Source organism: Chelonia mydas, chromosome 1, assembly GCF_015237465.2.
Source record: "Chelonia mydas isolate rCheMyd1 chromosome 1, rCheMyd1.pri.v2, whole genome shotgun sequence".
In the NCBI taxonomy this organism is placed as follows: domain Eukaryota; kingdom Metazoa; phylum Chordata; order Testudines; family Cheloniidae; genus Chelonia; species Chelonia mydas.
Window position 1 is genome coordinate 154,810,645 of NC_057849.1, and position 26,238 is coordinate 154,836,882.

Here is a 26,238-nt window from a genome sequence, read left to right on the forward strand (position 1 = left end):
GCGTTGGGGTAGCAGCAGGCAGGCAGGAGTGCATACTCCAGCCTGGTTGCAGAGGGGTAGGTGGACTTCTGTCTCTGCTGCTGGGGTCATGACTTCACATCCCTGTGCTTCAGCCACAGGACTGTTCCATGTATAGTGCCAGTCCTGAAGCATCCAAAGAACGGGAGAGAAGGTTATAGCTATGATCTTTTGTAAAGACAAAGATTTTCCAACAAGACGTTGTTAGCTCTTTTCAGTGCAATTTTCTAAGGCCTCAATCCTGCAAAACAACAACTACTAAACAGAGGGCTTAGTACCTCCAGTATTAAGTGTTGTGCAAGATTAGATCTTAATTTTGCAGGGAACCAGTATACTAGCAAGGAGCATGCCATGTAATTAAATTTTCACTTGGAAATATGAACACAGTGCATAACAAAGTCTAAATAGCAACAACAGGTGAAGGTGCAGTGACATTTTAAAAATAGCTTATCTAGTTAGGTTTCAGAGTAGCAGCTGTGTTAGTCTGTATTCGCTGTAGCTCACAAACGCTTATGCTCAAATAAATGCGTTCATCTCTAAGGTGACACAAGTACTGCTTTTCTTAACTAGTTAGTGATATTAGAAAAGCACTTTTAAACAGAGTGCCAAATGAAATAAGTATTAATAATTACTTTTTAGGACTATATGCACAGAATCAACCCCCTGAAGTATCCAGTGTTACCAGCTAGAGTGAAAACAACAAGGAATCTTTGTGGCACCTTAGAGACTAGTAAATTTATTTGGGCATAAGCTTTCATGGGCTAGAACCCACTTAATCAGTTGCATGGAGTGGAAAATACAGTAGCAGGTAAATATATAGTACATGAAAAGATGGGAGTTGCCTTACCAAGTGGGGGGTTAGTCTAATGAGACAATAAGGGAGGAAAAATCACTTTTGTAGTGGTAACGAGGGTGGCCCATTTAAAACAGTTGACAAGAAGGTGAGAGTAACTGTAGGGGGAAAACTACCACTCTGAAACCTATCTAGAATGATAATTTCTAACATTTATAGAACATACAGTAGGACTCCTTTTTCAAAACACTGTTCAAACATTAACTAATGAATTATCAGAGTACATGTTAAGTAAGTACACATTGTTATCCATATTTTACAAATGGGGAAACTGAACAATCAAGGCCATAAATTCTGTCTCAAAGTTCTCAGTATAGTTTGACAATTTACTTTCATGCAGGCTCCTGTGCGCACAGCTCTTTGTCGGATCAGAGCCTAAATTACTTGGCCCAGGACCTATGGCAAGTATGTGACAGACATAGGGTTTAGAACTCAGGAAAACTGCCTTCTTAGCCTTAGTTCATACCACTAAACTACACTGCCTTCTGAAACTTAGACTTAAATAAACTGTTACTTGCAGAGAAAAATCTAGGCATTGAAGTGTAGCAAATTTAGATTGAATCACTTTTAGTTTATATATTCATAGTATAATTTGTACTGATAATGATTAAAAAGCAGAAGCTTTAATTAAATCTTGACTTTCTATAAAGCTTTTCCCTATGAAAGTTATAATTTACAGACCAAAAGTAGAACACTTCTACAAACATCCATGTAGAAGTAATTTTACAGACATGAATTCTCTCTTTAACTTCAAACTACTCATGTGCATAAATTTAAAGTGTCTGCAAAATCTGGGGTATTAGTCAATGTTTAAGGGACACTTAATTTGCATTTTTGATTAATTTAAAAATATTCAGTGTTCTTAGAGTATGTCCTGATAGTTTTTTAAAAAATCCTTTAGAACATATGAATATAGAGGTTTTCCTGTTCCTTTCTTTATATTTATCAGAAAGAAGCTTTGGTTGAGCACGAGACTCAGGATGCCAAACATCCTCAGGCTCACTCTTTATTCCCTCCTCTCTTTCTCTTTGTGCTGCTTGTTCTGTTTCAGCTGTCATGTGACTGTTCTTGATGAGCACCCCTTGCAAAGCCCAGAGGAGGGAAAGCACCATTAACAAAGCAGTCTGTTATTACTAAGTAATCACAAATGTGTTAAGGGCTATTTTGCAATTTATTTAAAATTGTTGCATATTATTCACATTTTGAGGACAAAGTTCGAAATATGGCATGGGAACACAAAGTCACACAAAACATACACTGCAGCTTATTGAAAACCCAACAATTGGATCAACTGATTTGGCTGCCAGCCACAAATGATAACAGTATAGAAGATAACCAGCAATTTGTGCTGAAGACAGCATCACAGAGAAGTTGGGAGTGTGTCTGCATTACATTCATGCAGGTAATGTATTCACATTCCACATTTTTGCGGGTATTTTCCTAATATTTTCTTTTTCAGAGATCTGCAAATCCCTGTCAGAACTCAGAGGAAATCTTTTCCCTAGCGTTTAAAAAAAAAAATACATTTCCCTCAATCTTATGACCTCTGCCTCCCTTTTCTGCCCTTTTTGTCCAAATTTGTCACTGGGTGCAAAAGCAGCCTTTGTAGATTGTATGGTTTTTAATTGCTCAAGTTATTAGAGAACACAAGTATTGAAAAGGGACATCAGGCAAAGGATTCAAATTTTTCAATAAACTTATTGCACATAATATAGCTGTGCCATTGTAATTCTGTAGCACAGATGTTTCCTACAACAGTGGAAGGAGGTTTTCATTCCTCCTTTTTTAGTGGTGGTAGCTAGCTCAATGGAAGATCTAGCCATGTTGATCTAGCCATGTCTGCGCCAAGAAGTTAGGTCAACCTAACTATGCTGTACAGAGCATGAAATTTTTCACTGCCCTGAAAGATGTACTTAGAATCTAGTCTTAGATCAATCTAATTTTTAAGCAGAGACCAGGCCTTAGAAAGAGGTATTACAGGCAGTAAGATCTCTGTAAGCACTTGGGGTTGTCCTTTGTTTGCTTTTGAAACCATGCATGAAAGATGACAGGTAACGGATTAGAACTGATCAAACAGAAATCTAGCTACCGATTCTGAAGGCCAGGAACCTCTTTGCCTCAACATTCAAACACGTTTTCTATTTGGTCTTCTGTGCAGATCTTACTGTTTGAAACAACCTTCATCTTTCTGCCTCTCACTCTTTTCTAATTTCAACCAGGATCATCTTTTTCTTCCCTTGCCTACCCTTTTATAATTTATCTCCTGCTGCCATTATTTAACTCTAATAACCTAAAGCCTCTTGGGAATTTACAATGGGTATGACAGAAGCTACCCAAACTATCTGCAATTTATTACAGGACTGAGGTGTCCAGTTGCAATGTACTGAACAGGGATAGAACAAAAACAAAAAGAAAGGCTCAGCTGGGAGGGAGCAAATCCTATGTATTACACCGCCTAGCACAAGGGGGTCTGGGTCCATGACTAAGGCTCCTAGGCGCTACAGAAATATAAATAAAAACACTCTTCAAAACACCCCCCCATGCCAGAGCTCTAATTCCACTGGTTGCGCTACGGCCCAGATGCTGGCCTAGCAGCCGGGCGCGGCGGATCTGGGAGGCTGCCGGGCGCCTGCGCACTAGGAAGGGGACCATGCTGGGATCAAAAAGGCGGAATCCTCGAGCTCCGCACGAGCGCGGGAGGGAACGAGGACGGCGTGTACCCAGCGCCTGCTGCTCCCCCGCTGCCGCCAGCCTCGCCCTTCCTGTGCGTTACTGCGCAGGCGCCGCCCCCTGGGCCCCCGCCGCAGAGGGGAGGAGTCCCCTGGACGTCACTAGCCAGCGCGCCTTGGGGTGTGACGTCCACGCCCCGCGTCGGCTATTCGGTCAACCGCGGCTGGGGGGCGCGCACGTGGGTGGCGCCCGCATGGAGACGGCAGCGGCCGGGGGTCGCGGCCCGGGGCTGGCGCTCTGTGGAGCCCTGATGGCTGCCAGCGGCGGGAGCCGCTTCCTGGCTGCCCGCTACCAGGAGCCCAGGTCAGTGCGGGCCGCGGGGGCCCGGCGCTGCCCAGGGACGGGGGGAGGCGGCGGCGGCCGCCGGGCGGATGCTGAGCGCGGCTCGCCGTCCGGCAGCGCGAGAGCCCGGGCAAGGCTTGTCCCCTCCCCGGGGGGGGCTGCGTGGAACGAGACGCGGCCTCCCGCTGCGCGTGTGCGTGGCGGGCTGGGGAGCCTGCGGGGCAACGTGTCCGGTCTTTAAACCCCGCCCCGTCCAATGAGATGTCTGCGTAAGGGCCTCCCCCTTTTCCCTGGGAGTTCAGGAGCAGCAGCCCTGCCCCCTTGGCTCCAGGTGGCCTTTCAGTCCCTTTAAAGCCAGCTGAGGGCCAGTTCCCAGCCCGAGTGCAGATGAACGTATCTTTATTAACTGTGTGACTTTATTTGACTACCCTGTATGTTGCTTATTCTTGCACCTTGCTAATTCTAAATATATCTGGGCATTGTTTAAAGGGATACTTGCTGAGGTTACAGTAGCAGCTGTGTTAGTCTGTATCGTTAAAGAGGCACCATCCACTTGAAACTTAATCACTGTAAAAAGTTGGTTATCAGTACTGTCAGGTGTTAAAGTATCCTCTGACTCTGCTACTGTTTTTGGTAGTTTTAGATCACACTGCATCTTAAATGTTTTTCTGCTGTTGCTATGAGAGAGAGACTCCTACAACAGGGGAAATGGTGAAACTGATTATACACACACTTCTCAGAGTAGCAGCCGTGTTAGTCTGTATTCGCAAAAAGAAAAGGAGTGCTTGTGGCATCTTAGAGACTAACAAATTGTTAGAAGTAATACCTAAAAGTTGAGAAATTAGAGGGAAAATACTGCTTTTTCAGTTTAAGATACCAATCCTGCAAATACTTGAGCTCAGACTTAATTGGATAGACATGAATAGTACCCACTGAAGTCAGTGAAACTGATACATGTATCAGAGTAGCAGCTGTGTTAGTCTGTATCTGCAAAAAGAAAAGAAGTACTTGTGGCACCTTAGAGACAAATACATTTCTTTGTTGTCATGCTCAAGGTACATCCCTAATCCTGCAAATACATAGAATCATAGAATATCAGGGTTAGAAGGGACCTCAGCAGATCATCTAGTCCAACCCCCTGCTCAAAGCAGGACCATTCCCCAATTTTTGCCCCAGATCCCTAAATGGCCCTCAAGGATTGAACTCACAACCCTGGGTTTAGCAGGCTAATGCTCAAACCACTGAGCTATCCCTCCCCCCCTAAACATACACTGCATGTATCACGAAAGCTTATGCTCAAAGAAATGTGTTCGTCTCTAAGGTGCCACAAGTACTACTTTTACTTTTGCGGATACAGACTAACACGGCTGCCACTCTGATACGTGTATATAATTAGTTTCATTGACTTCAGTGGGTACTATTCATGTCTATCCAATTAAGTCTGAGCTCAAGTATTTGCAGGATTGGTATCTAAAACTGAAAAAGCAGTATTTTCCCTCTAATTTCTCAAATTTTAGGTATTACTTCTAACTATGAAAGGTTAAAAATTCCTATTTACCTCTTTTTTAAAGTTGAAGGCATTTCTTTTAAAAGGCCCAAAATAAAACCTTGATAGGATTTAAACATGTTCTGAATAAGTATTATCCATGCAACATTGTTACAATAACTACACCACTGGATTACCCAGCAACAATAGAGCCAGCATGCTTAGTTTGTTTGTGTGCTTATTACACCATCCTTCAGTAGAAGGATCTTCTCCCAAGGGCTACGCAGATAGCATAGCAAGATGAGGTAAACAAGCATGCACATGCGGGACAATGCAAGGCCTTGATTTCTCAGTCTCCAGTCACAGGAGTATATGGATAGTTGTTACACAAATTATTCATGTACAAAGAATAACATTTTAAGCTTACCAGTCTTTATGATTCCTGGCAGCTTGTACAGAATGAGGTTATGCTTGTCACATTGATTTCTGGAATCACAGTAAATGCCAAAACAGAGATTCAAGAGCAGATGGCAAATACAATTGAGAGACTAGTAGAAGTGTAAAATTCAGTTTTTCACAGGAAAAAAATCGCAGTTGCTTTCCTATCGACTAATGGCTTCTGGTTGGTTTGCATGTGGGATATGAGGTGCCAGACTTCAACAACTGATGAGTAATCTGGGGATGCCTTTGAGGTGCCAGGGGATGTTGGCAGCGGAGGCAAGGAGACATAATAAAGTATATAACTATGGTGCATTACAAATGAATCAGCACTCTTCATGGGAAAACAGTGATTTTTTTTTTTGTTAACCCTTTTATTTCCAGTGTTGATCTCTTCATGTATGACTGCATCACTGCAGGCAAAAAGTCTCAAGAAGACAGAGGGTGAGAGATTTTGTATAAACTCTTTACTACCTTTTCAGAGGGTGGATCACTTCCTCTGATGATGTGGTGTCAACTAGAATAAAGTGAATAAATTAGGAACGCCTAGTGATGTGAGATGACTGGCTTAATTTCTAGTTATGTGTCATCTGTTTTGTTAACTTATGTATTTTGAGTCTTACTCTTGCTTAGAGTGGGTATGATGGTGAAAGATTGTTTAAAAGGAACATGGGCAACTTAATCAATGCTTCTATGTGATTTTATCTAAACCAGGGATCAGCAGCGTTTGGCATGTGTCCCGTCAGGGAAATCTGCTGGCGGGCTGGGACGGTTTGATTACCTGTAGCATCTGCAAGTTTGGCCGATAGCAGCTCCCACTGGCCGCAGTTTGCTGTTCCAGGCCAATGGGGGCTGCAGGAAGTGGTGTGGGCCAAGGGATGTGTGTGCCAAAGGTTGCTGACCCCTGATTTAAACTTACAAGAATTGAAAAGAAATTAGGGTGGGGGAGAAATCTATCTTTTAATTGTACTTGGAGCATTGGACAGTACTTTACCTATAGTCAGTTCTGATGTTTCCCCTGGATGCTTAGATTTTGATCCAACATGAAGGTCTGCCAGCACAGACCTCAGCACACATGTAAGCAGATATTGATGCAGCACTGGACCCACAGTATGTTTCCTCTTGTCGGTTTCAGTCTTTTCCACAGAAACAGGAAAGAGAAACTTTCAAAATAGGAAAACCTGATTATAAAGCTACAAAAACTTAGGTAGATATTTAAGTGCAGGTACAGTACTTCAAAGTCCTATTTTAATATTAGATTTCTGGTTGACTGTACCCCTCTAGATATTGCTTTAATTATTTTCTTTTGAATAAGTGGAATTTAGATCTAACTTTCTAGTTTTAGTTTAGGTGTTAGGGCAGTCAAGCAATTAAAAAAATTAATCGTGATTAATCGTGTGATTAATCGCGCCGTTAAACAATAATAGAATACCATTTATTTAAGTATTTTTGGATGTTTTCTGCATTTTCAAATATATTGATTTTAATTACAACACTGAATACAGAATGTACAGTGCTCACTTTATATTTATTTTTATTACAAATATTTGCACTGTAAAAAAAAACAAAAGAAACAGTATTTTCCAGTTCCCCCATTACAAGTACTGTAGTGCACTCTCTTTATCATGAGAGTGCAACTTACAAATGTAGATTTTTGTTGTTGTTGTTATATAACTGCACTGAAAAATAAGAATGTAAAACTTTAGAGCCTACAAGTTTACTCAGTCCTACTTCTTGTTCAGCCAATAGCTAAGACAAACACATTTGTTTACATTTTGGGGGATATAATGCTGCCTGCTTCTTATTTACAATGTCACCTGAAAGTGAGAACAGGCGTTCGCATGGCACTGTCATAGCCGGCATCACACAATATTTCCATGCCAGATGTGCTAAAGATTTGTATGTCCTGTTATGCTTCAACCACTATTCCAGAGGACATGCGTCCATGCTGATGACAGGTTCTGCTCAATAACTATTCAAAACAGTGTGAACCAATGCATGTTCATTTTCATTATCTGAGTCAGATGCTACCGGTAGAAGATTGATTTTCTTTTTTGGTGGTTCGGGTTCTGTAGTTTATGCATCGGAGTATTGTTCTTTTAAGACTTCTGAAAGCATTCTCCACATCTTGTCCCTCTCAAATTTTGGAAGGCACTTCAGATTCTTAAACCTTTGGTCGAGTGCTGTAGCTTTTTTTAGAAATCTCACATTGGTACCTTCTTTGTGTTTTGTCAAATCTGCAGTGAAAGTGTTCTTAAATCGAACAACGTGTGCTGGGTCATCATCCGAGACCGCTATAACATGAAACATATGGCAGAAAGTGGGTAAAACAGAGCAAGAGGTATACAATTCACCCCAAGGAGTTCAGTAACAAATTTAATTAACGCTTTATTTTTTTAATGAGCGTCATCAGCATGGAAGCTGGAATGGTGGCCGAAGCATGAAGGGGCATATGAATCATTTTGTAGCCAGCATTGCAAGGTATTTACGTGCCAGATATGCTAAAGTGCTATGCGAATGCTTGTTCTCACTTTCAGGTGACATTGTAAATAAGAAGCAGGCAATATTATCTCCCGTAAATGTAAACAAACTTGTTTGTCTTAGCAGTTGGCTGAACAAGAAGTAGGACTGAGTGGACTTGAAAGCTCTAAAGTTTTACCTTGTTTTGTTTTTCAGTGCAGTTATGTAACAGAAAAAAAAATCTACATTTGTAAGTTGCACTTTCGTGATAAAGAGATTGCACTACAATACTTGTATTAGGTGAATTGAAAAAGATTATTTCTTTTGTTTTTTTACAGTGCAAATACTTGTATTCAAAAAGAAATATAAAGTGAGCACTGTATATTTTGAATTCTGTGTTGGAATTGAAGCCAATATATTTGAAAATGTAGAAAAACACTCAAAAATATTTAATACATTTCAATTTGGATTCTGTCGCTTAACTGCGATTAAAACTGCGATTAATCGCGATTAACGCTGTTGGCATTTTGATGACAAGTTTCTCTTTTAAGTAAATGTTTAAAGCTATCTGTTCATGAATACACCATTTTCTGCTTTCTGTATTTTAGACAGGATGGACAGCCAGGAGTTAAAGCAAGTGATGATATTCTTGCTTTTGCCTTCTCCTCATCAGGAGGCTATTTTGCTTTGACGGATGACAACAAACGTCTGGTTCTTTTTCGTACTAAGCCTTGCTGGGAATGCCTGAGTGTCAGGTAAGGAAGCAGGATATTGAGTGTCTGTGTATTATAAATTGGAATGACTGCTGATATTTACAGTGTTAAAATGGCAGGATTTGGGGCACAGCTGTTTGTTACTACTGGCTTCTCCTTCTTTCCTCTAACTTGCTTGAGTGAATTTAATGCTGGTGGAACTGAGGGGCCAATGTTAAGAGGTTAAGCTGGAAGTGGTGTCTGTACTCTATAAGCTTCCCTCTAAAAGTTTTCAATTTTCCTCCATTTTGACTTTCATCCTTTTTTTTTCTGCAAAAGCGCATTAAAATGTGTACACCTCACTAGCTTTGGGAAGGCAAGCTTTTAGCCAAGGATATAAGAAAAAAAATCTCTTCACTTGTTACAAAAAGTATCTTTTGGATATTTAAAAACTGAGCCCCTCTCTGCTCTGTGTGAACACTAAATCTTAAAGAACCACACACTCATTAACCTGAGCACTACTCCAGCTACCGACGTAATCCAAGATAGGTTTGCGGGCAAGAGGATGTTAGGGAGCTTCTGGAGGCTGTTCTAAAAATCTGTCCTTATGTACAAGTTATGCATTGCATGCCTTCTCTTCTCTAACCCCCTCCTTTTGAAAGAAGTACAATCTCTTGCTGTCCACTAGAGGTCCTCCTGTAATAAATCTTTCTCTGCTGATTGTGATAGTTTTCAATATGAAGACATGTAGGACTTTTCAAAAGCAAAGTCTTGGCAAATGAAGTTTCCACTTATATTGATCTCTGAAGAATGCTAGATTCTTATCCCATCTACAAAGCAGAATGGAACTGTATTATTGGATTCCCCCCTCAGTTCTACCTGTGGTGTAGATGATGGACCTTTAGTGTTTTGCCCAGTGTCATATAGGAAGTCTGTAGCAGATCTAGAAATAATAGAAAGGAACTCCCATTATAGTGCTTTAACCTCAAGGTCATCCTTCTTTTCTTGTGATTAGGGTTATATGCACCCTAATAAATTAAAGTAACATCAGCTTGCAACAAAAACCAATCTTATAAAGGATTGAAGTAGTTTCAAGTAATACATCTGCCCTCGAGTCCCCTGCTATTGAGTCGACTTTGAGTCCACCCCGAATCCAACTTCCTGTCTTCTGACAACCACATTTTCCCATTTTAAAAATGTTTGTTCTCTCTTGCTGCGTTGGAGACCTACACAAAGAAAAGGAGAAATGGAATAATTGCATGGTGCAGTCATGTGCACAGGTAAATAAACAATGCTCTAATCTCTTTTGGTCAGTCTTATAAAAAGTAAATGTACACATTAAAATTAAGAAGTGATAAGTTGATGAGCTCCTGCATCACTTTCTGATCAGTACTTTTTCACTGTGGAAAACTATGGTCACAGATATCTAATTAGCATCTCGGGGTATGTCTACACTGTGATTAAAAACCTGCAGCTGGCCTGTGCCAGCCGACTTAGGCTCATGGGGCTCGAGCTAAGGGGCTGTTTATATTTTGGTATAAACATTTGGGCTCCAGATGCAGCCTGAGCTGTGGGACCCTCACACGCTTCGCAGGGTCCTAGACCCCGGGCGCCAGCCTGAGCCCGAACTTCTACACTGCAGTTACACAGCCCCTTAGCCTAAGCTCTCTGAGCCCGAGTCAGCTGGCATGGGCCAGCCGTGGATTTTTAATTGCAGTGTAAATATACCTTCAGAACGTGTGACTTTGTTGCTGGCACATAATTCTGCAGTTTTAGATCACATTTTACTGCGTGAAATTTGATTAATCTCATCACAGAGCCCACTTGTCTCTTGTCATTGTTTCAGAGTTTCTGCTTTAGCTCCGGTGAGAGTGATAACCATTCTGTGGAAATATTGCTGCTGTTGTATGCAGTCAGACCCCAAGATTAGGCTGACTTTTTAGCCAGAACTATCATGATTTTTACCTCTGTTTCCTCATGCATCCACTTCTTCTCACTGCCCCAAAGGAATAGTACAGTCCTCTGTCCTGTTTTTGTCATCTTTAACTCTGAGGCATACCGGGTAATTCCTGGATTTTCAGTGTTCTGCTAGGTTGTCCGCCTGGAACCCAGACAGAGTTTGTCAGGAATTCTGAAACAGCACTTTCTTCCATTAGGAAACTGGGAATACCAAAAAAAACCCAACAATCATTGCATGGGGAGATAACTCTAAAATAAATTTGAGCTCCATATTCTGGTGTGAGATGAAATCAATATCAGCTGTCTGTGGCAAGATATGTAGCAAGCCTAATACAATGCTGGCACCTGCTGGAGAGTCATTTAAACCCGAGAACTTCTGTATCTGCTGCATAGCAATAAAGGTAGGGCGAAAAAAATATATATATATCCCATATGTTGTAGTAAGTATCCAGCTAGTCAGCAAGCTAGAAAGTAACCTATTCCTATACTGGTGCATCCTAAAGCTCTAATGAATTCATAGTTGGTAGCGTCTTATAAACCATAAGGATGTGAAAAACAGCTTACTTTAAAAGTCCTAAAATGACAGTGGAGTATATTGACTTAAGCCCTATATAATGCTTTTTTCACCCCAGGGATCGTTGCATTTCAGTAGTGGGTGAGGTCCTTATTTACCCAGGAGTCTTAAAGCATAAATTAATGCACAGTTGCACTGAGCAATTTGGATGAAAAGTCATCTAGAAATAAAAACTAATAACAGCAGCAATAATATTAAACTATAAATACAGTTTTTAAAGCAAAATAAGAGTGAAATCTGTTTTCAAACTCACCTGCCAATTATCAGGTGGTTGTCCATGATCTTATCTGCCTTGTGAAAGTTGACAAAAACAATTAAGGCTACGATATAGTTACAGATGTCACGGATTCTGTGACTTTACTGGACCTCTGTGACTTCTAGGGCTTTAGGAGGAGAAGACAGGACTGTGTGCCCCTGCTTTACAATTGGAGCTGGCTGAAACCAGGACCCTGCAGCTCCAGCCCTGTGACTTCCACTGGGGGCTGCAGCCGGGGCTGTGCGCCCCAGCTCTGTGGCATCCTAGGCTTGGCGGGGACTGCAACTGGGGCCGCATGCCTCAGCCCCACAGCGCCCCTCGTCTGGTGGGGGCTGCAGCAGGGGGCCGCACACCCCTCACCTAGTGGGAACTGCAGAAGGGGGCCACACACCCCTCGCCTGGTGGGGGCTGCGCACCCCTGTCCTGCAACTGCAGTCAGCTCTGGAGCAGGGGCTGTGTGCGGCCATGGCAAGCAGCGTCCTCCCCTTCCCCCCCTCCCCCCCCCCGCCAACTCCATTCTTCCCCCTACCTAGCCCTGCCCCCTGGTTATTTTTAGTAAAGTAATGGGCAGGTCATGGGCTCCGTGAATTTTTGTTTATTGCCTATGACCTGTTTGTGACTTTTACTAAAAATAACCATGACAAAATCTTAATCTTAATCATAATCACAAACTGTTGATCTTGTATTGGCTTAAGTGGCTATCAGCTGTTGCAAGGGAAACTCTGAACTTAAATCCTGGTGACTAAGTGGACTACAAGTGCATAGCTGAGCCCTTGTCTTATTTCTTGCAAATCTCCATAAGAACCTCATAAGGTGCAAAAGGATGAGGGAGTCTGCTATGTGTAAGGTTTATCTGAGTCTGCTCCCTTCTGTGCACCTTAAGAGCTGCACAGCTGGGGATGATGCAAATTTATCTAGCTATGATGTTCCTAAGGCTCACATCAGAGGGGCTTCCTCTTGCAGTAAGATGCATGAGACAGGGTGTTCTGGTGGTGGCTAGCCAAAGAGCACCAGTACATGGAATTTACACGTTATTGACAAGATACTGAAAATCAGAAGAGCTTCCAAGTCTCCCTCCCCATAGTTTTTATGCACGTTTTATTTGTGTGTTTTTTATTTTATGTTAGGCAAGTCTATCCAATTTTATTTGGAAAATAAGAACGGCCATACTGGGTCAGACCAATGGTCCATCTAACCCAGTAACCTGTCTTCCGACAGTGGCCAATGCTAGTTGCTTCAAAGGGAATGAACAGAACAGGGCAATCCTCAAGTGATCCATCCCCTGTTGGCCAGACCCAGCTTCTGGCAGTCAGAGGTTTAGGGATACCTAGAGCATTGAGGTTGCCTCCCTGACCATCTTGGCTAACAAGTTCCACAGGTTGATTGTGTGAAGAAGTACTTCCTTTTTGTTTGTTTTTTAAACCTGCTACCTGTTAATTTCATTGGTTCCTCTATTATGTGAAGGGATAAATAAATGAAGCTTCCTTATTCACTTTCTTCATATCATTCATGGTTTGGTAGACATCCATCATATCCCTCCTTGTTCGTCTTTTCTCCAGGTTGAATAGTCCCAGCCCTTTTAATCTCTCCGCATATGGAACAACTTCCATACCCTTAATCATTTTTGTTGCCCTTCTCTGTACCTTTTTCCATTTATAATATATCTCTTTTTGAGATGGGGTGACTAGAACTGCAGGCAATATTCAAGCTGTGAGCATACCAGGGATTTATATAGTGGCACTTTGAAAGTTACTCTATTGTTATCTATTCCTTTCCTTTTGGTTCCTAAGATTCTGCCTTTTTTGACTGCCGCTGCACAGTGAGCTGATGTTTTCGGAGAACTACCCCAATGACTCTACAATCTCTTTCTTGAGTGGTAACAGCTAATTTAGACCCCATCATTTTGTATGTATAGTTAGGATTATGTTTTCCAATATGCATTACTTTGCATTTATCGATATTGAATTTCATTTACCATTTTGTTGCTCAGTCACCCAGTTTTGTGAGATGCCTTTGGAGAACATTAAGCCTGCATAGTTAAACAAGGAAGTCAGGAAATGCCAAAATTAGGTTTATACATACAACGTTCAGTATGCCTCTTCATACACGTGCGTTACAATAGTCATACATGGTCATTCCAATTCACTAAGTGCCCCAATAACAGTTATGTGGGTGAAACCAAAGTATCGCTATTCTCTCAAATGAAATCTCAAAGAAAAATAATAAAAGATGAACACACCATTTCACCTGTAGGCGAACACATCACAAAACGATCATTCTGTATTTGACCTCTCAGTCCTCATCCTCAAAGGAAACCTGCACAACACTTTCAAAAGACGAGCCTGAGAGCTTAATAACTTTAGTAGACACTAACAATTATGGTCTTAATAAAGACATTGGATTTATGGTTTATTACAACAAACTGTAACCCACTAATCCTCCTTTTTTTTTTTTTTTGGTCCTATGGCTGCAGAGGTGTTAACAGGCCACTTCAGCTTGATGTTCTCTTACAATATGTGTTAACTACTTACTGTAAACAATCTGTTCCACTATTCTATTTAGCTATGACGCCGAGACCTTTTCCAGACATGAAGAAGATAGCTCAAAAGCTTGTCTCTTTCACCAACAGAAGTTGGTCCAAAAAAATATGACCTCATCCACCTTATGTCTCTGATCATACCGAATGTGGTTGCAATATCTGTCACAGTATCTGTGGGGACTGTATCATATTAAATTTATGAATATTCTGTGTATCACTAGGCAAAGAATTGTGTTCAACTCCACATGGGAGGGTTTCCACAGCTCTTTCTGGAACTAAAAACAGCATGTGTGGGGGTGGGGGGGAGGCATAGTAGTATAGAAAGGAGTGATAACTGCCGTCCCTTGGACTGTAAACAGCTGCAGAGAAGTGTCTCCCTCTGGGGTGGTTTGCATATATTGCTTCAAACAGGTATCAGAGTCCCAAGGGGGAAAAGTGTTTTTTATATAAACGGCTGAGTTTAAACAGACTCAGGGGACTTCTTTTTGACTCAAATGACCTCTGGTCCAAAGGGTGACCCACCCTGCTGGAGTGTTAGACTGGAACCTACTGGGGTCTCCATAGGACTGATGGGTGATCTCAGGTAAGTTTTTAGTATGCATGTAGGTGTTTTGTAGTATGCATGTAGTAGTTGTGTGGTCACTGCTGGCTTATGCTGGTCGTAGCCTTTGGAGAGAAAGCAAAGCACAGGGGCTGACCTGAGAGCTTGTCTGTAGTGAAGTTGCTACTATGCCAGTAGGAGAGCTCCTCCCGTCAACGTAGTTAATGCACCTCCACGAGAGGCAGTAACTGTGTCAGTGGGAGAAGCCATCTACACAGGGGGTTAAGTTGGTATAACTACGGCACTCAGAGGTGTGGATTTTTCACACCTCTGCTTGACATAATTCTACCAATATAGGTCTGTAGTGTAGACCTGGCCTCACTCAGACCTGCTTGCTGGGTAGAATTGCAGTGAACAGCAACCTAAAGCTCTGATATGGAAAAAGGAGGGACATGGGTTTCTGCTCAGAGAGGTAAAGACTAGAGGCCTGAGACCTGGGGGGACATTTCTGGAACGGATCACGGAGAGTGGTTAAAGATGCTGTTATCTTGAAACTGTGATGTGGTGGCAGTGTGTGAGATCTATGACAGTGTGAACTGGTGAGTGCCAACTGCAGTGAAAGCAAATGCTGTAGGAAAGGAATAGTGAAAAGAGAAGAAAATGAGTTGTGAACAGCTGAAGAATGCTCAGAAGCTGATCTTGTGTGCACAGCAGGGACGGACTTTTTCTGATCAGAAGAAATCTGAGTTGGTGGCCATGCTGCACTCTTATGACTCAAGAGGAAGAGGTACCTGCCCCAAACAGGGACCGAAAGGCCATGTCAAAATCTCTGAATATCTCTAATCATGACCATTTTTTTTTCTTTCAGGTCTGTTGTTAGAAGATGCACGTCTCTGATTATTACAGCTGCAGAGGATAAGATTCTGGTTGCAGACAAGTCTGGTGATGTTTATTCTTATTCAATAACAGAACCACAAAAAGCAGGAAAGGTTGAGCTTGGGCACTTGTCCCTGCTCTTGGATGTGGTATGTATGTTTATTAACTGGGTTTTCACGCAACCTGTTTCTTTTCCCTTAAAGAAGTTTTAGCATTATGTTATTTATATCCCAAGTTCATGACTTTCAAAAAAACCTCATTTCTTTGTATAAGCTAGACTGAAAAACAGCATCTTTTTCCCCTCTAAGTTCTTATCAGAACACAAATGCAAGAGGCAGGGAGAACAGTTTGCAGAGGGAATGCAGTGAGTAGATGCAATTCACTTATGAGGTTTTCCAGTCTAGCCTGTCAATGTGGCACTGCAATATTTTAGTGCTTAGTCCATTTTTAAATGTAACAAAGCTTCCTTTGTGCGCCTTCTGGAGGTTATTGGCTTTGATAAACTCAACAATATTCCTGCCTTCGGCTACTGCTTCTTTACTACTTATCAAAAAGGCTTGGGGCTTGCATTCTAAATGTAAATTGTGGCTTTCTGCTTGCATGATACGTTCAAAATCATGAAACTAGTGTATTTGGGTTTATTGCTTAATCATTAGTTATAAAGCAGCACATCCAGAGACATCCTGAACTGTCTGTGCTGTGTGCTTACTTTGTGCCAGGCGCTGAGTCCTGATGACCAGTATATCCTAACTGCGGACAGAGATGAGAAGATTCGAGTCAGTTTGACTAGAGCGCCACATAACATCGTATCTTTCTGTCTGGGGCACAGAGAGTAAGTTTGTGGAGCTGTCCACTGTGTTTAAGGGCTGGCTAGAGGAGAACGGTTTCTGTTTGGAGCAATAGCTAGATTCTGAACTAAAGAACCTCCCCACGCTGTAGTGTTTTAGTCCAGGATACAGTTATAACTTAGTTTGTGGCAAGGACCATCTTTTTGTTGTGTGTTTGTGCAGCACCTAGCACAATGGGGTCCTGGTCCATGACTAGGGCTCCTAAGGAGCTACAGCAATAAGTATAATAACTGAATCAATATACAAGACAGAACATAGGGGGAGCTCACTGTAGGGAGAAGAGGATATAAGCAGGGTTTAAAGCAAGAGAGATTGTGGGGGAAGCACAAAGTAAAAGAGATTACAGGGAGCACATCTCCCTCTCCCCTGTTTAAAAGCAAAGGGAGAGTGCTCTTTCCTTTCCCTGATGTCCTCATTGAGTGAGGTTAGGGACATGGGTACCTGAAGAGGAGAGCGCAGCAGAAGAAAGTGGTGCTTGGTTGGAGAGATTTTAGGGTTCCAATCCTTGCTATCTATTGGTGTCACAACAATAGCATTAGATAGGGGACTTCCAATTAGGGCACTTTCTCTTCCCCTATCACCTTCTTTAGCTTACAGGAAGATTTGTGCTCCCTGCCCCAGCATCCCCTCTCCAGTCAGGAGGGAAGATAAATATCTGAATAGATTTTTATGGAAAATCTTCTGATATGCAGGAAATTGCAGTGGTATTTCAAAGCTTTCTGCAGAACATACTGCCTTCCCATTTAGATTTGTTTTGACATTAACATACGTTCTCCATCATGGTCAATAGAGGTTCTCCATTATTCTGGCCTTCGTAGGCATAGTACAGTGAGCACCAGAGAAATGCCCCTGCAGAGCATTGCACTATGTCGTGTGCTCACACACAAACTTCTGCTTGTCTGGCTCTGGCGCTACTTACACACATATTTTCAGATGTTTTTCTTCACTTGTTCCCATTCACATGCAATGAGGTATCAACGCACATCATCAGGAACAGGAGTTAAAGGAGAGTTAGGAGAGTGGTGCTCTATTGGATATGCTGCAGTCACCTTAGCCCAGTCTAATTTAACTACAGTGGAGTCGCATCTTAAGCAGATTTAACTTATGTGAATTCAACTATATGCGCTCGGCAAAAAAAAAAAGAGAGAGAGAAAGAAAAATAACAATTTAAGTAGTGCAGGCTGAGCGGGGCTGGCGGCAGGTATCCCAGCCTGGCAGCGGGGTGAGCGGCTCAGCCCGCTTGCCAGTCTGGGGTTCCGTCCGCTGGCTCCTGCCGCTGGGGTCCCAGCCGCTGGCCCCGCTTAGCCCGTTGCTGGCTGAGTGAACGGAACCCCAGGCTGGCAGCGGGCTCAGCACGGCTGGCAGCTGGGACCCCAGGCTGGCAGCGAGCTGAGCGGCTCAGCCCGCTGCCAGTCTGGGGTTCGTAGATAGATTCATAGATATTAAGGTCAGAAGGGACCATTATGATCATCCAGTCTGACCTCCTGCACAATGCAGGCCACAGAATCTCACCCACCCACTCCTGCAATAAACCTCTCACCTATGTCTGAGCTACTGAAGTCCTCAAATCATGGTTTAAAGACTTCAAGGAGCAGAGAATCCTGTTGGAAGTGACCCGTGCCCCATGCTACAGAGGAAGGCAAAAAACCTCCAGGGCCTCTTCCAATCTGCCCTGGAGGAAAATTCCTTCCTGACCCCAAATATGGCGATCAGTTGAACCCTGAGCATATGGGCAAGATTCACCAGCCAGATACCCAGGAAAGAATTCTCTGTAGTAACTCAGATCCCACCCCATCTAACATCCCATCACAGGCCATTGGGCCTATTTACCACGAATATTTAAAGATCAATTAATTGCCAAAATCATGTTATCACCATCATACCATCTCCTCCATAAAGTTATCGAGTTTAATCTTAAAGCCAGATAGGTCTTTTGCCCCCACTGCTTCCCTTGGAAGGCTATTCCAAAACTTCACTCCTCTGATGGTTAGAAACCTTCGTCTAATTTCAAGTCTAAACTTCCCGATGACCAGTTTATATCCATTTGTTCTTGTGTCCACATTGGTACTGAGCTTAAATAATTCCATCCCCTGGCTCCTGGCAGCTGGGATCCTGGCTGCCGGCCCTGCTCAGCCCGGGGTTCTGTTCACCCAGGCTGGCAGGAGGCTGAGCGGGGCTGGCGGCCGGGACCCTGACTGGCAAGGGGCTGGTGGCCGGGACCTCAGACCAGCAGCAGGCTGAGCGGGGCCGGCGGCTGGGACCCCAGACCGGCAGCGGGCTGCGTGGCTCAGCCCGCTGTCGGTCTGGGGTTCTGTCCGCTGGCTCCATGGCAGCTGGGATCCTGGCCACCGGCCCCTCTCAGTCCATTGCCAGTTTGGGGTTCTGTCTGCCGGCTCCTGCCACTAGGGTCCCAACTGCCGGCCCCGCTCAGCCCGCTGCTGGCTGAGTGAACGGAACCCCAGGCCGGCAGCGGGCTCAGCGCGGCTGGTGTCCGGTCTGGGGTTCCGTCTGCTGGCTCCTGGCAGCCGTGATCCTGGCTGCTGGCCCTGCTCAGCCCACTGCCGGCCTGGGGTTCTGCTCACCCAGGCTGGCAGGGGGCTGAGCGGGGCCAGTGGCCGGGACCCGCAGCATGCCATTAAAAATCGACTCATGTGCCACCTTTGGTACACATGCTGTAGGTTGCCAACCCCTGTTCTAGTGTATACTGTACTTTATGGGTGATTTAAGGGATTTTCAAGGGATATTTTGACTATACGCGATTTTCGTCTTACGTGCTGACCTTAGAACCTAACCCCCGCGTAAGATGTGACTCCACTGTACTGAAAAGTTTTAATAAAGTGCTAACAATACAGTTAAATAAGATATTTAAATATCTTATTAATACTAATGTTAATTAATATCACATTTGACTGTCGGGAATTTATCCGCATAGATTTTAGACATTTCTTTGGAAGCTGCATAATTTTTAAATTAATGTCAAAGATCTTAAATAGCCTTTGAACTCAAGGCTTTTGTTGTGTATTTACATTGTTGTGTTTGATCTCTGCTTATTGTATTAACAGTTGTATCTTTAATGAACATAAGAGTTTTGATCAAAAAAGACATTGCCTGTAAGTGGGGGCTAGTGTGCCTGGACAAACAATTCCATTAACAATTCCACAATAGAAAGGCACTTAATACAATTGGCGCACACACTTCTAAAAATTCATTATTTAAATATGATAATGAATCAGTTGGGGATTCAGTGCTTTTCTCACTTGAGTTCTCCTGTTTTTGAATGGTGTGTATTTTTATTTAAATTTATTTTTGTAATTGAAATTGCAGCATTATGCCTCCATGCACCTGCAGTTACTGCTTTGTAACTAGCAAAATTCACTTGATATTTTAATTGGCTTTAAATTGTTTATTTTCAGAAGCAAGAATTCCCCCTTTAAAAACAAAAAACAAAAGTAAAACTCAAACGTATGTTCTAACCTGTGCAGTGGATTGACGGCAGCGTTTTACGTTAGTGCACATGACCCCTGGGTTAGTGAGGAACTTTGGAAGTTCTTTGTGGATTCATAAGGACCCTAAGGGGTATCCTGGTGGAAGTTGCAGTATTATAAGCTCCTTAATGTTACTGGGATTCCTAACTGGATGCAGCTAATCCTAGAAAGGACAGTGGGGAAATAGTTAAATGGATTGGTTGCCCTAAAATTGAGTAGATGGTGCCTTAGATGGTCCCCAGCTGCTATGAGGGAACCCTCATGCACTGATGCTCTGACTTCACTAATTAAAAACAAAATCTATATTGATGTATGTGGGTTTTTTTAATTGATCCATGAGCATGATATAAATCTATTTGTAAATCTAATTCTGTCATATTCTGATCTAAATGACTAAAAACATATTCACACAAGCAGCACTGTCTTCTCCAGTTAAAAGGGGATCAATAGAATTCCTAGAATTCAATAAAGTAAGCACTTCTTGTATTATGTGGAATATTTTTCCAGGAATATTAGTGATATCATGAATATCACTATCTCTGTCTGCCAGTTAGTCTGAGGGGGAGAAGCTACCTTTTAAGAAGGCAATAGAAAGACATAAGTTACAGGAAAAAATATACATAGTGGATGACAGTGTAACCTTAAAATATGCTTACTATTATATTGGTACTCTGTTTACACTGACACGACACATAAATGTTGAACTCTTAACTTTTTTCCCTTTAGGTTTGTAAGCAGAATATTTGTAATACCAAACTATCCAGATCTTATGCTATCAGCTTCTGGGGTATGTATTCTGGTCCTTGGAAAAAAGTGAGAGTCTTATGAGTCAGACTTCAGTTGTCTGCTTGTTTTGCAAGGATTTGGTTTCTGTAGAGGTGGAAGCCTTGCATTCAGTTCCACTCCCACCAAGATTCTACTCTGGGTTTGATCTTTCTATTGTTAGTAAGATAGCGGTGATATGATCTCCGTTTACAGTAATGCCAATTGCTTATTAGGGAAAACATACTTAGTTCTTAGTCCCCAGACAAGAACTGAAATTGACATTTCTAATGATGGAAGCACTTTCACCATAACAGTTTTTTAATTAAAAGCAGAACTCCACTAACTCATAGAAATGTCAGGAATGCTCTGCAAGTTACTGAATGCTGTGAACAGTGTAGTGACCTAAAATGTATTGAAATACTCATCTCGGTGTAGTACTGAGGTTTGGGATGGAGGAAGTATTGGCCTATCTGAATTTGGTTGCAATTATGGTTAGCTGTCTCCATATTAGCTGGCCCTATCTCCTACTCTGAGTAGGAATCGCATTCAAAGATGAGCACTGAGCGTTCTGAAGTGCTAAGTGACAGTATCTAGAAGGTCCAATGGAACATGTTAAGCCTACTTTTAGTTTAAATTTAATGTTAATTTATAGTCACATGCATTTTAAATATTGTTAATTTTCAATATTACTACCCTTTTTCTTGTTGCCATTGGTCTCCACTTTTAGTGTGACTCACCTTTGTTTCCTATCCACTTCTTTCTTTCTTTCTTTTTCTTTCTTTCTTTCACTTCTGAGGTTTTATTCTTCATAGAGATTTTAAAAAAAAGCTGTACTGTACTTTTGTGTTCAGCTTCTGTGCACTCAAGGTTTCTTTGTTCCAAGGCTTCTTTCTGTGAGGTTGTAGCATCATCTTAAACTGTGCATTCTTCTTGCTTTTCACATCATTTCTAGTTCTTTGGGATGGAGAAATCACACAGTCCTCACCAATTCTTCAGGATTAACTCTTGCTTGAGAGTACTGACAAATTAATTATCAAGGGTCTATTCAGCAATTTAGGTATATTAAACATTGGGTGGACCAGCCAGCCATGATAGTTAATGTCCCTCTAACAATTAATAAGCATTAAAATCCTGGATATTTTTAGATGAACTAACGTGTTTGAAGTCTTAATCAAACTTCTCCTCCTTGCAAGACTTTCTGAATTGTAAATCATGAGGTTGTAGAAAGAGCAAGAGTTGTTTTTATCAGTAGCACCACATGACAACTCCAGACCCAGAAAGAATGAACAATTGGAGGTGATTCCAGTCCTCTGAGAGGGGAAACAATATTCTCTATTAGTGTGTATGCAGCTCAAACCTCACTAATGGAACTGCACAAGGGGGGAGAATACACTCTAGAACTGAAGTCTGTAATGTTGTGGTAACTGTGATATCTTTTTATTTGATTTCTTCCTATTGCATGCCCACAGGTTCTGTATTTTGTTCCCACGCAGTATCTCTCTGAGCAATTTCTGTGTTAGCCCCTGGCTTTATTTCGTTCATAGGGAGGCAACTTCAGTGATATTTCCCAGAACAGAGTTTAATCTCAAAGATAACTAAGTTCATTGAGGGCTTTCTCCGTCACTACATTTATAATCCAAAGGATTCGGGTACTGTACGAGGGTGGGTGAGGGAAAGAGCAACCTAAGAGGCGTATCATTAAGATGGTGAGTGCGTAGCACACTTACTGTTGTGCTATTTACGAGATGCTCAAAATCCACTCATCCAGCAACCTAATTTCCACTACAAAGAAAAATAACGTTTTTGTATGATTGAATAACTTAGAATTGAGCTGAATTATGTTTTCATTAAAATGCCTTCATCTGCAATTTGAGAACATTTAACCAGTTTCTTTGAGGGTTTAGAATCTTATGCATGAAGTATCTCGAGGAGAAGTATGATTTAGCTAGCTTCTGAAGACCATGACTGGCTTCTCTGTGCCAGTGATTTGTGTTAATCAACCTGTCCATTTGAATTTATTCAGGATTGTACTCTGAGACTTTGGGAATACAAAAGTGGGAAAGAAGTGCACTGCTGTCATCTAAACAGTTTGAATAAGACTGAGGCAACCAACAATGACAAGGTATGGATATGTGATGAGTTGTGTGTGCTCCTGCTTTCATTGTGCTCCTGTATCCCATGGCTTAAAAACATGTTCTGTTACTGTTTAGTATTATAACCAGCTCTTCTTTATGGTGGTGGGTGGGAGATCCTGTTTAAGTTGTAGAAACCACAGTTCATAAAGAGTGGGATTTAGGAACATAAATCTCACTAGAACTAAACAGAATTTGTGCTCCTAAGTCATTAAAGGGCTTGTCCACGCAGCAATTTAGTGTGCAGCAAGCCGGGTTGTAAATCTGCCGCACTCTAGTTTGCTGTGCACTAGCTGTCTGTGTGGATCCTGCTACTGTACACTAAAAGTGCAAGCCTGCAAACACGGTAGGTCAAAGCGCAGTAGGAAACTTTCAATGGATGGTAATAGGGTCTTTGCAGCCAGTTAGTGCACTGCAAGCAAGAACATCTGCTTTCTGTGCACTAAATTGCCGTGTGGACAAGCTCTTCGGCACTTCTGAAAATGCCACCCTCTGCTTTCTGCAGTTATCCCAAAACTTGTGTTTGAAATTAAGACGAAGCTTTCAATTTGTCTGTGGTATACAAAACTTGCCCTTAAACCTAAAATTGTTAAGCAGATAGTGAAACTGAAAGTCTAGCATGAAGCGACTTTGAAACTAGTAAAATTATAGCTTTAACATCCCTGGAAGTTACATTTGAGCAGAAAGTTTCAAAATGTTTGTAACAAATTACCAGGAGAAGTATTACCTTACTGAATTGAAACGCTGAAGTATATTTTAATTTGTACTGAAAACTCTTGGATCTGGTGGTATCCATTCTTGCCTCCACATATGATTTGTTCCATACTAGCATCTGGAACAACAGAGTATTGTCCTTGACATCTGCAATGAATCTGAGCCAGCTACCACTTAGCCTGTTCAGTCATCCATGTGTTGCGTATCTGTGGGAAGCCATCTTTTGCTTGGTAGGTTGGTTTTTTTGTTGTTTTTTTATGTGACTGTGTAGCTCAAGGGTCGGCAACCTTTCAGAAGTGGTGTGCCTAGTCTTCATTTATTTACTCTAATTTAAAGGTTTTGCGTGTCGGTAATACATTTTAACGTCTTTAGATGGTCTTTCTATAAATCTACAATATATAACTAAACTATTGTTGTATGTAAAGTAAATAAGGATTTTTAAATGTTTAAGAAGCTTCATTTAAAATTAAATTAAAATGCAGAGTCCCCTGGACCGGTGGGCAGGACCCGGGCAGTGTGAGTGCCACTGAAAAATCAGCTCACATGCCGTAGGTTGCCTACCTCTGGTCTAGCTATTCTATCTTTCATTGAAACAACAAGGCTTGATCTTCTTCCGTATGAGTCAGATAGGTGACACTTTTCCCTGTGTTAGTCAGTTAATGTCCCAGTCTAGTGTTAGACATGGGTTTCTAGATAGTGACTTTCGGATAAAACTTGAGAGGGTTTTGCCACTTGTGGCCGATTACTCCTAAGGCACTCTTACCCCAGTGTCCAGGCTAGAATCCAAGTGAAGTATTCCATTCTGCATTGCTAATAGTCCCCTTTAGTTTCAGTTGGAGAAGGTATTCTTCACCCTCTCCCCACAGCTGAGTGCTAGGCTCTCTTTAAAGGGTTTGCCATTTTCTAAGTGGTCTGTGTATGACCTCATCCTACAGGCCTGCATGTACAGTCCCATCTACTTAACTGGGAGCTGAGCAGGTGGAAGGACTGTAGGATGAGGCCAAAACCTGTCAAGAGCTTTGGGATTTTTATTTGAAAAGTGCTCTCTAAATGTTGTGAAAAGGTTATTTAGCAAGTTCTTCTGTGTCAGAGGAACAGCGTGCAAGTCCTTCTCAAATCCATAGGTAAGCCCCTTCAGGCTGGTCCTCTGTATCATAGAATCTAGTGCTCTGAACCTAGAATTTGCTTTTAATTGCATCCAGAGTCTCATTTCAGACAAACCTTAGAAAGCTCTTTTCCTCCCTCCACAGAAAGGAACTAGCAGTTTGATGTTTTTAAACTGTCATGAAATATTAATGAAAGGAACCCTTGGAGACAGTTTTTGGACTAATGCATCCTCCCGCAGACCGGTATAATTATTTACTCAGTTTGAAGGAACAGTAACACCTTTTCAGAACTATATATACACAACCCTGAAGTCTGTAACTCATTTACTGCTACACGTAATGTGAAAAAGTACAATTAGTTTATTTTTTAAGTGGTAGTTTTCAGGAATAGTGTAACAGACTCTTGCTGTCACCTCATGTGATGTCACTTGAGTAAGTTGCTCCTCATGGGCTGAGAGAAGCTTGGAATGGAAAGCATTTACATTTCATTATGGTACCAGGAATCTATTCTCAGTTTCTTTCTCACCAAGAAAAAAGTCCCAGAAAGCTTATCTGCAACATGTCACTATATCATTGCAAGCCAGCATTATTTTACAATTCTACTATACAGGTTGCATGGAAAAATAAACAGTGTCTACATCCAGATAGGTTTCTTGGACGCCATCGTCACTTCAGGTTGAGCTCTTTTTTGAATCTGTGAGGCCTCTGCTTATTACAAATTCTTACAAATGAAGTAGCCTTTTTTTTCCATCTCCTCTAAAAAGCTAGCCTTGGATTGGCTCTATGTGTGTGGGATGATGGAGTCTGTCAATTAGCTTTCAAAGTTGGTGGTTTCAAATACTGTTGTATTGTTGCTTTAATTATGTATGCTAATATACTGGTCAAACCAGGCATCAGTTTTTGTCTCCAACTCTCAGTAGCACATCACAGCCTTCAATACACTATATTGCTAACATACCAAACCTTTGTTTTTTGTGAGTGCATGGCCATCAATGAATACACGGATATTAAACTCCTCACCTTCAGATTCTCAACATTCAAACAATTCAGTCTCGTAGAGAATGTGTTCTCTAGTGTTAGCCCATGACTGACGACCAGAAGAGAGCCCATGCTTCAGAAGTTTGACATTGCATTCAGTGCCAGAAGTACTGAAGAAGTTACTGCTGTAACTTTGTCAGTTGTGGTATTTCCCTGTCTCATGGAGGCAACAGGTTCAGAGGGTAGTGACTATCTTTGACCCATACTTCATTGTATTGTGTAAAGGAATGGTCTCACTTACTCTTGCCTTATTCTTTAGAGTCTGCTTTTCCCGTCAACACTTTACAGACTGTAGCTAGTGCATTAGCTACAAAGGTTTTGATTACAAGAGAGATCAGATGGGATGTCCTTGTTTTTTCTGCTGCTCCATCTGGCATTTTATAATTTTTGCTGTTTGCCCACTGCGAGTTCATTGAAGCTTGTGAGATGAGTGACTTGATTTGTCT

The 26,238-nt window shown here is 41.9% G+C and overlaps 1 protein-coding gene across 3 annotated transcripts in view; it reads left to right on the forward strand.

Annotated features, from left to right (window-relative positions):
• The first annotated feature begins 3,563 nt into the window (after positions 1-3,563).
• The window catches only part of WDR4 (WD repeat domain 4), a 31,754-nt gene continuing 9,079 nt past the window's right edge, over positions 3,564-26,238 (forward strand). The window contains exons 1-7 of one of the 3 annotated variants that reach the window (XM_037903350.2): positions 3,564-3,904; positions 6,192-6,251; positions 8,876-9,022; positions 15,697-15,853; positions 16,424-16,536; positions 20,764-20,824; positions 22,826-22,924. In XM_037903350.2, the coding sequence (XP_037759278.1) occupies positions 3,795-3,904; positions 6,192-6,251; positions 8,876-9,022; positions 15,697-15,853; positions 16,424-16,536; positions 20,764-20,824; positions 22,826-22,924 (747 nt within the window). In that variant the 5' untranslated portion in view covers positions 3,564-3,794. Of the gene's footprint in view, positions 3,905-6,191; positions 6,252-8,233; positions 8,289-8,875; positions 9,023-15,696; positions 15,854-16,423; positions 16,537-20,763; positions 20,825-22,825; positions 22,925-26,238 lie in introns of those variants that run through there. The other 2 variants (XM_037903361.2, XM_037903370.2) reach the window with 2 other exon arrangements.